The 14352-nt window shown below is 49.4% G+C and overlaps 1 protein-coding gene across 2 annotated transcripts in view; it reads right to left on the bottom strand.

The window, feature by feature from the left end:
* TSPAN2 (tetraspanin 2) overlaps positions 1–14352 on the bottom strand; it is a 57648-nt gene that overhangs the window by 27898 nt on the left and 15398 nt on the right. The window contains exons 2-4 of one of the 2 annotated variants that reach the window (XM_058716111.1): positions 13892–13994; positions 1813–1910; positions 437–511 (exon numbers count right to left, since the gene is read on the bottom strand). In XM_058716111.1, the coding sequence (XP_058572094.1) occupies positions 437–511; positions 1813–1910; positions 13892–13994 (276 nt within the window). The remainder of the gene's footprint in view (positions 1–436; positions 512–1812; positions 1911–13891; positions 13995–14352) is intronic. The other variant, XM_058716112.1, reaches the window with a different exon arrangement.

Below are 14352 nucleotides of genomic sequence, written 5' to 3'. Positions count from 1 at the left end.
GCACACAGCAGGTCAGGCTTTAGTCTTCAAGGATGATGTGGCCTCTTTCCAGGCCGAGCCCTATGGACAAATATTAGTCCAACAAGGGATGAAAATGCATGTTCCTCTTGATCCCTCTTTCTCATGAATGCAATTTATCCCCTTTCCCCATTACAAATAGGATAATCTTAAGATAAATATCCTTTAAAAAAGCATAGCCCCTTTCATAAATCTAATGAAAGCTATGAACTATCTCCTCAGAAAAATGTGTGCACATACGTGTATACACCCGCATAGGTCTGCACGATATTTCCAGGTTAAGACATTCTGTGCCAATGATAAACGTGGGGGTTATTTAGTTTTGTAATACCATTGTGGGTGTAATATTCTCATATCCTTTGCCATAAAGAGACCCTTTAACCATCGTAAAAAGAAATTGCATGTAATTTCTACTTACTACACCCTTGCCTATAAAAGCAAATACTCCAGTGGTTACTTCAGCAGCAAAGATCACCAGTAGGCAGGTGAAGAACTATAGAGGAGAGAAAACATTCACTTCATTAACTCAATACCTTTTCAATGTATTCGGCCTCTTTAATTCTAGTTCCATTTGGAAAACATGAGGCAAGATTATTAGTTCGAATTGATCTAGTAGGAAGTATTTGTCCCCCCTTCCCCTGGAGCTTGTTTATGCGTTCATTTGCTCATTGATTCATTCAGTGATTGTTTATTGAGCATCTACTCTGCACCAGGCACTGTCCTTGGCACTGAGTATTCATTGGTGAATAAGGTAAGATCCCAACATCTCTGTGATCATGGGCCTCATCTTGGAAAATGGTAAATATGATAAAGGAGTAAAGCACTAAAAAAAGGTGAGTTGGATAATTTCAGACACTGATAAAGAAATCCCACCATTCAGAACAGTGCCTGACACCTAGGCGCTGAACGAATTCTTGAACAAAAGAGATACTACGAAGATCTAAAACAAGGCCAGGGGATAGGGAGCAACTGGTGGGGCCTGGGGCCTGTGAGGGCTTCTCTGGGGAGTGGGGGTGGTGGTGAGGGGTGGCCTCCCGGACAGATTTCTGTTCCGGTCTCTTGGGTCAGCTCTATGTTAAGAGATAAATGAGAGAGATGCTCAGCAACAGGGGAAAGACAGGCAGAATGCAGGACTGAGGAAATGAGTTAAGAGATTTTACACAGCAAGAGATCAGAAGCAGCAGGCACGGTTTAAAAATCAAAGATTGCAACGAGTAAGGCGAGACTGCCCTCTGAAATTGCTGTTTCTGACCCCTCATGGAGAAATACGAAATCCTTCTCTCTTCTGACCCCTCTTCCTTCTCCCTGTTTCTCTTAGGTCGCTCTGGCATTGGATGTGTATAGCAGTAACTGAAATTCGTTCTTTTTTTTTTTTTTTTTTTTTTCTTTTTGACAGAGGCTGCTCGTTAAAATAATCCACGAGAGAGATGTTTGGCTAACTTATTGATCTCAAACAGCAATTCTTTTCTTGTAGATAACAGCACTTCCCTGGCTATAGGAACCTTAGCTGCCTCACTGGGAAGTACTTTTGAAAGAACAATCATAATTACCCCCTACAATTATTAGGCACCTTTCCTTCCAAAACATCTTCACACTAATGACCTCATTTTTTTTTTCATATTTTCCATATGAGGCAGGGACAAAGATAATATTATTCTTAAGCAAGAGATGGAGAAAATGGAGACTCAGGGAGAGGGAGCGAGTGCCAAGGTCTCAGTGGGCCCGAGGAGCTGGCACTGGAGGCCCGATCTCCAGTGCCCTTCAGACAAGTCCCCTCCCACATGCCCCACTTACAGATCCGAGCACACACTGCGACTCCCGCATGGCTCCGCAGCACCCGAAGAAGCCCACGGCCATCATCAGGGCCCCTGCTCCAACCAGTACATACAGTCCTGCAGGGAAGAGGTCAGAGGGGACACTGAGCACCTAGCCCGCTTGCTCCCCTGCTGCGCCAGGTGTCCCTGCAGAGCAGAGCATGGCTGCTGACAGTATAATGGGGAGCACTTGCTGAATGCTTGCTGAGTGTGCACCTGACAGAACCCGCACCAGGGTCCTGGGAGGTAGGGGGTACGATTATCCCCGGTGGACAGAGAAAGCTGACACCTACAGAGGTGAAGGGACCTACTCACTGTCACTTGAGCGGCAATGACTAGTCCAAATTCCACGGCTCATGCTCTTAATCCCCTTCAGATGCCTCCTACATGCCGGGCACTTTACCTTTCAGATTTCTACCTTCCCTGGAAAGTGGGTATCACTATAATTTGTGAGAAAGTAGTGCAGTGAGTCCAGGGGTGGTCAGGAGTCAGTGCTGGAGCTGGGACACAAACCCACGCCTTTCCAGGAGACCCTTGGGCCGTCACGGCACTCTGGAATTAATGGCTGTCTCCATCACAGGAGAGGCTGCGAGGACAAAGTGTCTGGAAGGGAAAAGGGCTGATGGTCTGCCCAGGTACAGATGGGGAAGCAGGGACAGGGTGGGGCAGAACAGGGGGTCTTTGGTTACCAAGAGGGGCAGGAAGACACAGGAATAAGGCAGTCAAGTTTGGTTGAGAATCACCAACTGTAGAGGGCATCACCACGAACACTGGACACATGGGAGGTGGCAATGTTCCAAGAAAATAGCCAATGAGAGGAGGTGACAGGCTAATACACACCAAATACTATTCCTAATACCACAGTAGCTACATTTACTAAGGGCTTATTTTTTTTCCAGGCACTGTTTTAAGCACCTGGCACAGATTTATAATTTTATCTTCCTGAGGCAGGTACCATTATATCCATTTTCTAGAGAAACTAGTCCCCAAATGGTTAAGCGATTTGCTCAAGAAGATAGAGCTGGGATAAAAATACCCATGTGCCTCTAAAGCTAGCTCATCATGGTTAGCCTACCCTGCCCTGTCTCGTCGGTAATACCAGCAGCCTCATTGCTGGCGCTAATCCCACTTAGTCCTGAAGTCAAGCCACAGGAACCACTGTTCTCACAGAGAAAGAAAAGGACAGAAATGTTCTTGTGCGGAGACAAATAAAGCCAAGCCCTTTCTTATTTCCTTTTCTGATCCGGAGATAAGTCAGAACACAATGTGGGGGCCTGGCACTTGACTTGCTTAGAGTAATGCTAATTGTCCCTATTTTATTTTTTTGCATTTTATTCATCTGAGTCACCTGGAAACCACTCCCAGTCACCGAAAGGGTGGGAGCCAGCCGGTGTCCCACCTCAGCGGGGAAAGCCTGAGCCGGGTGCCTCCGGGGGGCCCCTCTCAGTGCTGACGGTTGTTTGTGGGCAGATCTGTCTGGTCCCTGACACAGACAGGGTGACACCCAGGCAGCTCCGCTTCCTGTAGCACCCCAGCTCTTCTCGGGGCCCCTGGGACGGGGAAGCCCTGCCGTGCTGCGGTCCTGTGGCAGGTTATTTATTTACTTCCTGCTACGCCACATCTGCCACTCCCTCCCCTTCCCTTTTCGCTAAAAGAATTGACTTAGTATGGAACGGACGTGGGAATGAGAAACGACACCATGTTAAAGACAATACTGTGGTTGGCTCCACTGCCTACACACCTTATTGGTTTAAAAATTTTATTTTTCAAAGCTCTTTCACTTTCATCATCTTACTGGTCTCTCAAACAAGCCCGTAAGGTAAGGCGAGTGTTCTATTTCTGTTTTGCCGACGGGGGTCAGAGAGGCAAGGTGGCTCCAGGCGGGACACCCGGGACTGGAGACCTGATCCCCACCCTACTGCTGCAGGAAGGCAGCAACACCGTACTCAGTTCCCTCACAGAAGATCTCATGGTTGGGCTACCTTAATGTCTTGATTTCCCATTTAAAATGTTCACTGTGGGGGCACCTGGGTGGTTCTGTCGGCTGAGCATCCTACTTGGGCTCAGGTCATGATCTCGAAGTTCGTGGGTTCGAGCCCCAGGTCTGCTGTCAGCACAGAGTCTGCTTTAGATCCTCTGTCCCTCTCTCTCCGCCCCCGCCCCCCTTGAGCTCTCTCTCTCAAAACATAAATAAACATTAGAAAATTTTTTTAACAGTCATGGTCTCCCACTGCTACAAGATCTACTCTACAGGTTCCGCTTACAGTAACAGCCTAGGGACTGGGCTCACCTTGATCCTTATCTAGCCCATGCTCTGGCCACAGGGGAGTTTATCGTGATCTGACCCGGCCAGCTCTTTTCCATTTTGTGCTTTTGCAGGCTGTCCTATTTGTCTGTCTTCTGTAGATTTTAAGTCCACAAACAACCCTTATTCACCCTATCTAGACCACGCCGACACAAGGCGGGATTCTTGATCAGTGTTTGTTGGATGAGGGGATAAAGAAAGGACATATCAAACCTGAAGTTCTGGACTGGCTGTCTGCCATCGCCCATCTTTGCTTAGAGATACACGCTAGGAATACATCTCAACCAACCTCCATGAAGCTGCCGCAGGGTGGGCTCTCTCAAGGTCGGGCAGATGTGTGCATGGCTGCACACTCTGAGAAAGGGTTCCTGAGAGTCTGGGATGTAGGAAAGAGGGGTGCTTCTGCGGAAGCAGGGGTGCAGTGGACAGAGGCACAGGGGCCTGAGGAGGACACAGTTGTTCCCCACTGCAAACAGGCTCACTCGGTTCCACGGGCAACAATCCTCTCCCTTCTGAAATAATACGAGCTCGCCAAGAAAATCTGCTGATTGGTATAGTAGTCCATTCTTAGGCTGTCAGAGTCTAGAGCTCAGAGCAAAAACACCCTGGAACTGACCCGGCAGCTCCAAATTCAGAGGCCTCTCCCCAGCAAACCTCAGTTTGTGTATGCGTAGGCCATGTGACTCAGCCCAGTGCCAAATGAGCACTGCTTGTTGGAGCTTAAGGGAAAATCAGACGAATTCCTTAGACCTCTGGAAAGCAGTTCCCAGTCGTTGTAAAACTGCACACCATAAGGCCACCTGTGGCTTCCAAGGACACCTTATCCTTTTTCTGATCTGGCCCTCAAAAAATAGCTGTTGGCCACCTGGGTGGCTCAGTGGGTTGAGCATCCAACTTTGGCTCAGGTCACGATCTCCAAGTTTGTGAGTTCGAGCCCCGCATCGGGCTCTGTGCTGACAGCTCAGAGCCTGGAGCCTGCTTCGGATTCTGTGTCTCCCTCTCCCTCTGCCCCTCCTCTGCTCATGCCTGGTCTCTTTTTCTCTCCCTCTCAAAAAACAAACATTAAAAAAATAACTGTTGAATGAATACATTAATTGACAGTCACATTTGAATTCCAAGATGGTTTCTGTAGAACCCTTTCCCTCTCAGGCGGCTGGTGTGACAAGTGTATTACCGATTTCTTAAAATCCCCTATGCCTTCCAAGTCCTATTTCCCTCGATTTGAAAAAAAAAAAAAAGAGTAAACACCTTGAAAACACATTTTTATCATTAATAGCTGGGCCTTGTGATGTACGTGATCTTCACGTGACACACTATCACCAAATCCCTGACGATTCCATTGCTCGTTTCTTACATTCCAGATTCTTCTTTTTAAGCCAGAAGCACCATTTAGTTAACAGGGAAAGGAGACAGCAACCTCCAAAAAGCCTTGTCGGCATCAACTCATTTCAAAACGGCTTTCCCTTTTAGGGACTGGAGAGTGGCGTGGTCATCAATTATAGTGGCTTTCTGGCAGCAGATGGTTTTACACACTCGGCTAATGACCATTTGTCGTCTGGAATATTGGATGGGAGTTGGCTTATGGGGACAGTAAAGACTCGGGTTCTATCTAAATAACAACAGCTATTGGTTATCGAGTCGTGCTCTAAGTAGCGTAACATGTATTAGTCATGGAGTCATTCAGGGCTAGAGTAACAGGTGCCACTTCCTGGAACCTCAGCCTGCTCTGTGCGGACTCTGCACTGTGACCTTGACAGGCATCATCTCAGGAACCTGCCGTCTGACAAGCCTCAATGCTGTCAACTCTTCTCTCACTGACTACCGGCACCTAAACCATTCCTTTATCTCTCTTTCCTTCTCTTTTCGTCCCATGGAATCATGCATCCCATGGGCTGTGGGCCGGCTCCTTCCTTGATTGAGGAACACGATAACCTACCTACACAAAACAACAAAGCTACATGACAGGTACTGTGTGTCAGCACGCTCACGTGTTAAATCATCTCATGCTATGACGTCTGTGGTGCTGGTACTCCCATTTCACAGCTGGGGAATCGGAGACACAGACAGTTTAAGTCACTTCCCTGCGACTGCACAGCTCATGGACGGTGCAAAACTGGAACTGAACTAGGGAGTCTATTCCAAAGGGACCCCCCCCCCCCCCCCCCCCCCCCCCCCCCCCCCCCCCCGCCAACTCCTACAGGGCAATTCCGGTAGGAATGCAGGATAACAAAGGCTCACTGCTGGAAGTCTGTTAACTTTGTAACTTATAAATGTCAGGAGGGTTCTTTCTTCTTCCTTGAGAGAAGGGCTTGAGGATTCTCTAGTGGATGATGTCTGGGTTTTCCTCTGAAAATACAGGGCTGGGAGCCAGAGACCCATGCCTGTCAACTGAGCTTTAGGTACCTCCCCTTAGTCCTCAGTTTTGTCATCTGCAGTATGGATAACAATCTAACTTGCAAAAAAGGCTTCGGGGAAATTTTCTCAACAACGTGAGCTACGGCACATCTCTTCTGCAGCCACTATGACCGTCATGTACAACTGAAAACCAAGAAGTGAAAAAAAAAATATTAGCGGGGTGAGTCAGAGTTTTGAGAAAAGGCAGGCCGGCTCCTCAGTGTTCAGCACTGCATCGAGCCCGCAATCAGAGCCAGGCTCCTGGACTCTGAATTCAACAGGGAGACACAGCTGTAGGCAGTCAGCCTGTGGCCCCGAAGGGCCAAAGGACTGCTGTTTGTGTGGGCAGCCCCTTCGTGGAGAAAACCTGCCAACGTCCTCTGCTCACGGGACACGACTTCAGGCTCTCCAGCACATGCCATCTGTCCAGGCTTCCAAGGGCTTAGGGAGGCCTCCCTGCCCCCCAAGAAGCCCCCTGCAGTATCTGCCCTCTATGAGGCAGCCCTAGAGACAGACTGACAGGAAGTCAGAGGGGCAGATGGGTAGAGTTTGGAAGACACGGGGGTGGGAGAGCTTCCCTTGGAGCTCACTGAGAGAGACTACAGTGGAGAGAGTGCAGGAAGCCCCAAGCCACCCAAGCCTCTCTTGCCAGGCTCTCCTTTGTCCATGTTAGCACTCAGGGGACACAGACTTCCTGCGTCAGCCTCCAGACCCCGGCCTGGACTCAGAGGACCTGGAGAAGGGGCGGCAGGAGACAGTCTGACCACCCTCATGCCCTGCCTTCAGCGCCAGCTCCCCCCAGGGCTTGCGGCTGGATTCTTTCCACCCTGCCCCCAGCTCACATCAGGGTAGATCTTCATCACAGGAAGGGAGCCTCTTTCCATCACAAGGAGAAAGAACTAAGGATCCCAGACAGGAAAGCATCCCCCCAAAGATGGAGGAAGTTCTCCTACAAAGCATGGCAGTCATTTGCCCAGAAGCAGGCGGCTAGACCACGTGTCCTCCCGAGGTCCCTCTCAGAGGGGACGGACTCTAGGCTGTGAGGCCCTGTTTCTTTCAGAACCACTTGAATGTGCCAAGCCCATTCACCGACGCTCTTTAACAAAGGGGTGATAAGAGTTTGGTGGGCTGATTGCTCTGGAACTTACTCTGCAAAGAAAACACACAGATTAGTGACTGGTACCCTGTGACATGAAGTGAGATTTTCCAAAAGCTGGGCCTGCTTCTTTTTTAAAGTCCTATTACCTCACACTGTTTGCTATGCAAGTCCATAAATGGTGTCTGGGTGTATTTTTCTCCTCATTTGATTGCCAGAGAGCAGGTATCTTTCCGATTTGGAAAATTATTTATTGAGGAAGGAAGTATCGCCTTCTATAAACGTGGGTTATATTGCTTCACTTAGAAGGAATATTTAAAGTGAAGAAAAGATCTCTGACTTCACAGGACTTTTTATTGTTGCCTCTAACCAGAGAGGCAGCTTGGGGAAACAAACAAGGAGACCTGGGTTGTGGGCTGGGCCCCATCACAAAGAGCTGGAAAACCATGGCTGACTGCCAACCCCCGCTGCTCTACCCACTGGTTTCTAGTTTCTTGATAACACATTTCGCTGAACTTCAAGCACTGACCGTGAGCGTTTCACCAGCCACTCAAGGGAAGACACAGGGAAGGGAAGTGTGGCTGAGGAAGAACGAAGGGTGGGCAGACCCACATCCATGCCCCAGGCCACTAGAAACACACAAGATGGACCTCAGGCCCGGTTTATAGCCTGTTGTTTTCCCTAACCTGAATTCACTTCCTCCTCTCTCCGTGAGAGACACAAACCTTCTCCACTCAGTCCCTGTGGTCTGCCTCATCTCAACCTCTAAGGCAGGCATGAAGCCCAGGCCTCGGCCAAAAAGCCCATTCCAGTAACTGGTGTGGGAACAAGCACTGGACCCAAGATTGCCAGTAAGAGTGAGGCTCAGGACTTTGGTTAGTGCTGCTGGAATGAAAGAAGTATGTACCTCTGTTGCCAGTGTTGCTCGGGAGATGGCACCTGGAGCTGGGAGCAGCCATGTTGTCACGTCTAATGGGAACCCGCCCAAGAATGGAGCCAAAGGGGAGCAGGGCTAAGAGATGGGTACAGGCTGGGCTCCGACCGCACCACCTGCACCCCCGAGATGAGTACTGATCCTGGACTTTTCAGTTTTGTGAGTCAAGAAATTTCTGTTTTGCTCAAGACAGTGGGAGTCAAGTTTCTGTGAGTGGATTTGAAAAGGGTCCTGACAGATACGTCCATAAAGATATGACATTTCTTGCATCTTGAGCAGTTCATTTTGCTTTCGTTTCAAAAATAGGATCAGGAATGTCTGTATGGAGCCTCTTCACCCTCTTACTCAGCACAGGAAATCTCCTGAATTGATAATCACTCCATTAGGAAAGCTCACTTCTATCTGTGGAAATCTGCTCAGCTTCCTTGGTTTACAAAATCATTAGAAAGGTTCTCTTCTGTTGGCCCCAAATGTACACCTGTGAAATTGCTATCAGCACTTTGTTTCTGGGACAACATACACAGGCTGCTCCCGAGACTGGCTTTCACCTCAGGTCCACATCCCTCCCCCTCTCTCTGAGCAGGATCCCTTCCTTCTGCAACTCAAGTTTCCACTGAAAATCATTAATTATTACTTCTAGGCTTGACTCTTCTATCACTAATATCTTTTGTCATTTTGATTCTTTCTATTCCTGACTTTAATAATGTTTAATAATGACGTTTAATAACATTTCTTATCTGCCTGTCTCTTTCTTCACAGTCCCTACTATTGACAACCCCCAAGGGTTATGCCCTATGTCTGCCTATGTCAATAACCTAGCATGGGCTATCTCCCCTCTCATTCTGCCGCTGCCAGAATAATCTCTTTAAAATGAACTGCCAGGGTACCTGGGTGGCTCAGTTGGTGGAGCGTCCAGCTCTTGATCTCGGCTCAGGGCATTATCTCACAGTTCATGGGTTTGAGACCCGTGCTGGGCTCTGCGCACGGAGTCTGCTTGGGATTCTCTCCCTCCCTCTCTGCCTCTCCCCTGCTTGTGCTCTCTCTCTCTCTCTCTCTCTCTCAAGATAAATAAACTTAAAAACAAAAGCAGCGCTGATCATGCCTCCCCCAAACCCTGAATTATTCCTCTACTGCTTACCAAATTAACAAGTTTTGACATTCAGGGTCCTTTGTGATTGTCCTCCTCCCTCTCTGGCACTTCTTCTTTTGTTTGTTTGTTTAACGTTTATTTATTTATTTTGAGGGGGAGAGAGAGAGAGCAAGCGCATGAGCAGGGGGGGGGGCAGAGAGAGAATCCCAAAAAAGCTCCTCACTGTCAGTGCAGAGCCCATCGTGGGGCTCGATCTCACAGACCATGAGAACATAACCTGAGCTGAAATCAAGAGTCAGATGCTTAACCCACCGAGTGACCCAGGCGCCCCCTCCCTGGCCCTTCGAGTCCTATTTCCCACCTTGCCCCAACCTGTTACACTCCAACCAGAGTTCTCTGCCCAGCCTGGGTTCACTGGTCACTGTCTTGTGGACATGCCTTGTGTAGTCTTGCCCTACAACCTTCACCGTCCTCATTTTGCTTCCACTTATTGTTTACAGTCTGGTCTTTCAAACCTACATCAGATCCTTGCCTCACCAGTTTAGAATGACCCCTGATTCACCCACTGCAAATACCACTTAGCTGGCATTTACGTGCTAGTTTCCGTTAGAATTTGAGTTGTTAACTCCGTGAGTCTTTTCGAATAGATTGCAAAGATACATGGGAGAAAGTACAGCGTTGTCATCCTTTTTTGTGTGACTCCAGTGCCCACGACTGTAGATGCTGGGTGATGCATCCATGAATAGGTTATATTGTTTTCCCAAATGGAGAAACCTCTAAAAAAATGGAAAGAATAGAGGCACCCCTGCTTGAATGAATACTTATGTTTGCATAAACCCACAGTTGATGAAATCCCCAAATTAAAACAGCCAGGAAGAGATCACTAGATAACCAGACGCTTATCATCATTGAAAGGGAGACAGCTTTTCTTACATTGTTTCACATAACCCAGGCCTTCATGACCTTTTAAAATGGGTTTTCTTCACTGGTGCTGAAAATTTCCAGTTCAAGCTCAGAAACTGCATTATAGAGATTTACATCTGTCAACCTCAAACTTGGTGAGGAGGTGGGTAGGTGGCTGGGCATTAGGCAGTTACTTATTGCCAAACACCTTGAAGGAGAAGGTCTGCCTGTAAGTGAACTGGTTGATGTTTCCCATGTTTTGGTTCTAGCAAAGGGCGGGCTCCCCCCAGCTTCCACCTGAAGGCAGAAATGCAGCTTTTGATGGAAAGTCTTGAGAGTCCCTCCCGAGGAAGAGGGGATAAATAGGGTGCCAGTGCGAAGCCAACAGCATGTGAAGAGAAGACAGATTGAATGTTAATAACCCTGAACCACAGTGTGCCTGGATTTCAGGAGCAAAAGATTTCCACTATTTTATTGGGACGGACGTCATGTTACGTCATCAGGTAACTACTGGCTTCAGAGTAGGGAGAGAAAATATTGTTGACCCTGGGCATCAGCTATAGTCGGTTGGAGGGGCTAGGTTAGGGAGACTGTGGTAAGAGAGCAGCCTGAACAATTAGCCATCACTTCCCCAGGAGAGGGAAATGATGGGTAACTGCTTGCCTTATGTTTGCCAGTGCTAATTCCGAGTCATGAGTAAGGCTCTCCCCAACTCAGTCAGCCTGTCTGAAACCCACCTGTCTTCCAAGGCCTCGTTCAAGCCCCCCTCCACCTGAGACTGTCCTGCCGGCCCCTAGTGCTTTCTCTCACTTCTTCTTCTTCTCCTCCTTTTTTAATGTAAGCTCTAGGCCCAACGTGGAGCACACACTCATGAGCCTGAGATCAAGAGTAGCATGTTCTTCTGACTGGGTTGGCCAGGTGGCTCTTAGAAGTGTCTCCTAAATCTGTGACGCTGGTTTCATGTGACTGCTAAAGTCACAGGTACATACACCATCACTGTTCCCACACAATCTTTTCTCTTTTTTTCGTCTTTTTTTTAGTAGGCTCTATGCCCAATATGGGGTTTGAACCCATGACCCCGAGATCAAGGGTTGCATGCTCCCCCAACTGAGCCAGCCAGGAGCCCCTTCTACTTCCTAATTCAGTGGTTATGCTTGTGCCACTCGTTAGCACTTAAGTTTGCTTGTGATTGTCGTCTGCTGTTTATTACTGCACATGTCTGAAAGGCAAGAATCCCAGAACAACGGGATCAAACCATGCTGGCTAATCCAGCGGGTGCTGAGGTGTGACTATGCTGAACCGAGTCAGACATCGTGGGGAACAAGTATGAAATAAGCAGGTCCTGGACTACCAGCAGCATATGGGGGTTGGGGGGGGGCAGGGAGATTCATTCCTTCTGCTCCCCTCCCCTGACTGTTTCTGGGCATCCCCGGGGAGGTGGCGCAGGACAAGGACAGGCCGAGCTTTGTCTTGGGGCACTGGGGCCTGCCCTGGGATGGAGACGAGGTTTTTAGAGCCAGGAGTTCCTCAAGGAGAAATATGTTAAATGTGCGTGCTGGCTCTGGACAGAAGGGTGTGCACTCCCTGGAAACCACGTGAGTGGAAAAGAGCATTTCGGTGCTAAGCATGATGGCAGATTCCTCCGCTCCGTCCTTGGCACAAAACTCTGACTTTGTCCAAGGGTCAGAGGCCCTCCGGGGAGCCTGGGCCCCTTCCCAAGCCCAGGGTGCCTCCCCATTAGTCAGAGAGCCAGTCACAGTAGTTCTCTTCTCGGCCATGATTGGCTTAGGCTGGAACACACGGTACAGTCCTGGCCAATAAGCTGCGAGAAGAGGTCTGCTGGGGGTCTTCTGACAAAGGTGGTATTCATCCCTAAAAGGGGCCACGCAAGGTGAAACTTCTTTTTTTTTCTCTTTTGGAGGTTGCCGTATGAGGACATGAGACGTGGAGCCACAACGGCTGTCTTTTAAACCCGAGGGGAGGTGTCTGAGGTTATCCCAAGGACTGCCGGTGGAAAGACGGAAAAACCCTGGCTCCTTGATGACTTTGCTGGACCCAGAACTAGCTCTGGAGACGAGACTCCCCACCGCCACTCTTCCCTCCCCACGTTTCATCAATTTCGATATACATTTTACATATTTACACTTTAATGTTTCTAAAATTAGCATGCATATTTTAGGGGTGGTCATGGCTGAATTGGCAGCATTTCTTCTTTCCCACCTCGAGGTGGAACTTAAAATAATTGTGTGTTTTACAAAAGACTGCATCTAAGATTTGATGAATGTGGAGTGTCCTTACAGTTACCCATCTTGTAGTAGGTTTTCTTGTTACTTGCTCCTGGAAGTATCCTCGCCGATCTGGCTGCTCTCTGCAGGAAGAGGCAATGTGTGAAAGGTGCCAGGAACAGGAGGTGACACAGCTGTGGGTGGCCCTTCCTGGTGTGGACTGAGCCTGGGTGCTCAGTCCCCCCGGCCCGGCAGTGGACGTTGCTCTTCTCCGTGCTGGGAGCAAAGGACTTGCACAGGGCCCTGCTTCTCCCCCAGCAACTGACGCGGACCGTGTGGCTGCTACAGACCGTGAAATGGCCAGTCACACGGAGCTATGACCTGCAGCGACAACGGTCTGGAGCTTTTTGAAGTCTAGAGTCTGGGTGCACGCGGCTGGAGAGTGAGGACATTCGCAGAAGAGGACGAGGAGTAGATCAGAGGGACTAAACCCGGGGAAATGCTCAGCCCCTATTACTGACCACACTGTCTCAGAACTGCAGGCTTCCCTCGCAGCCCTCATCCCTTTCCTCCAGCTGGGCGGGGGAGGCAGCCTCTTCCCTGGGTAGGGAGCCCTGCCTTCTGCAGGCCCTAGTTAGGGATGGACTGAGCACCTCCAAACTTTGAGATGTCTCCTCACTTGGAATTGTGTCTCTCTCACGACAATTTAAAATAGCAGATCACACACACAAAAAAACCTGACTCGGCAGAGACCCCATCAGCCCAGACGGACAAGAGGATGACCGATTTTGTGGCACACCGACCTCATTCGGAGGGCAAGAGGCAACCTTCTAACTCTTTGGAAATGAGATGTGGCTGAGAGAAGCACAGTAGGTCGGTCCTGGTCCTCCCACACTGGTCTTTCTTGATCCATGTGAGGAACAGGCAGGGTAGGGGTGCAGGGTCCTTGCCTGCCATGGCCACATGGCCCCTGCACCCTCGGGGCCAGGTGGAGTCTACAGGGGTCAGGTTTTGCGTCCTCACTTCCCCTCCATAAGTCCAGGTGCGGGTTCTGCCCTAAGCCTCCGGGGCAGCTCTGGTAAAGCTTAGAGAAGCAAGCTGGGGTCACTCACCCATGTAGAAATACTCCGGGGACTTGTCCTCTGATGAGAAGTCCTTCATGGTGCCTCCAAACCGAAACCATAGTCCAAAACCGATGACGGCCGACCCTGCCAGCTGAAAGGGAAACAACCTGGTTTTTCAGGGAATGGAAAGGGATGGTGTACACATAGTCTGGGAGTGGGCTGGGGGCACAGAGTGCTGAGGCTGGATGAGGGTATTCCTTCAGAAACCAGCCTGTCCGCCCTTCACGTTTCCTAGGGAAGGTGAAACAATGTGCTCAAAGCCTCTCAGGTATCTGATGTGATACCAGAACTGGGATTTCCTGATTCCAAGCCCAGAGTTTTCCCCATTCTGCCAGGCTGCCCTGCGGTGACTGGGCATAACAGCACAGCCTGGGAGGCATCTCAAAAAGAATGTTCCAATAAAAGTCCCCCTGGAAGGCATCTACCCTCTGCCACATCGTCCCTTGCTG

The sequence above is a fragment of the Neofelis nebulosa genome, chromosome 2, assembly GCF_028018385.1.
Source record: "Neofelis nebulosa isolate mNeoNeb1 chromosome 2, mNeoNeb1.pri, whole genome shotgun sequence".
NCBI lineage: Eukaryota > Metazoa > Chordata > Mammalia > Carnivora > Felidae > Neofelis > Neofelis nebulosa.
This window is presented reverse-complemented; position numbering and strand designations above follow the sequence as displayed.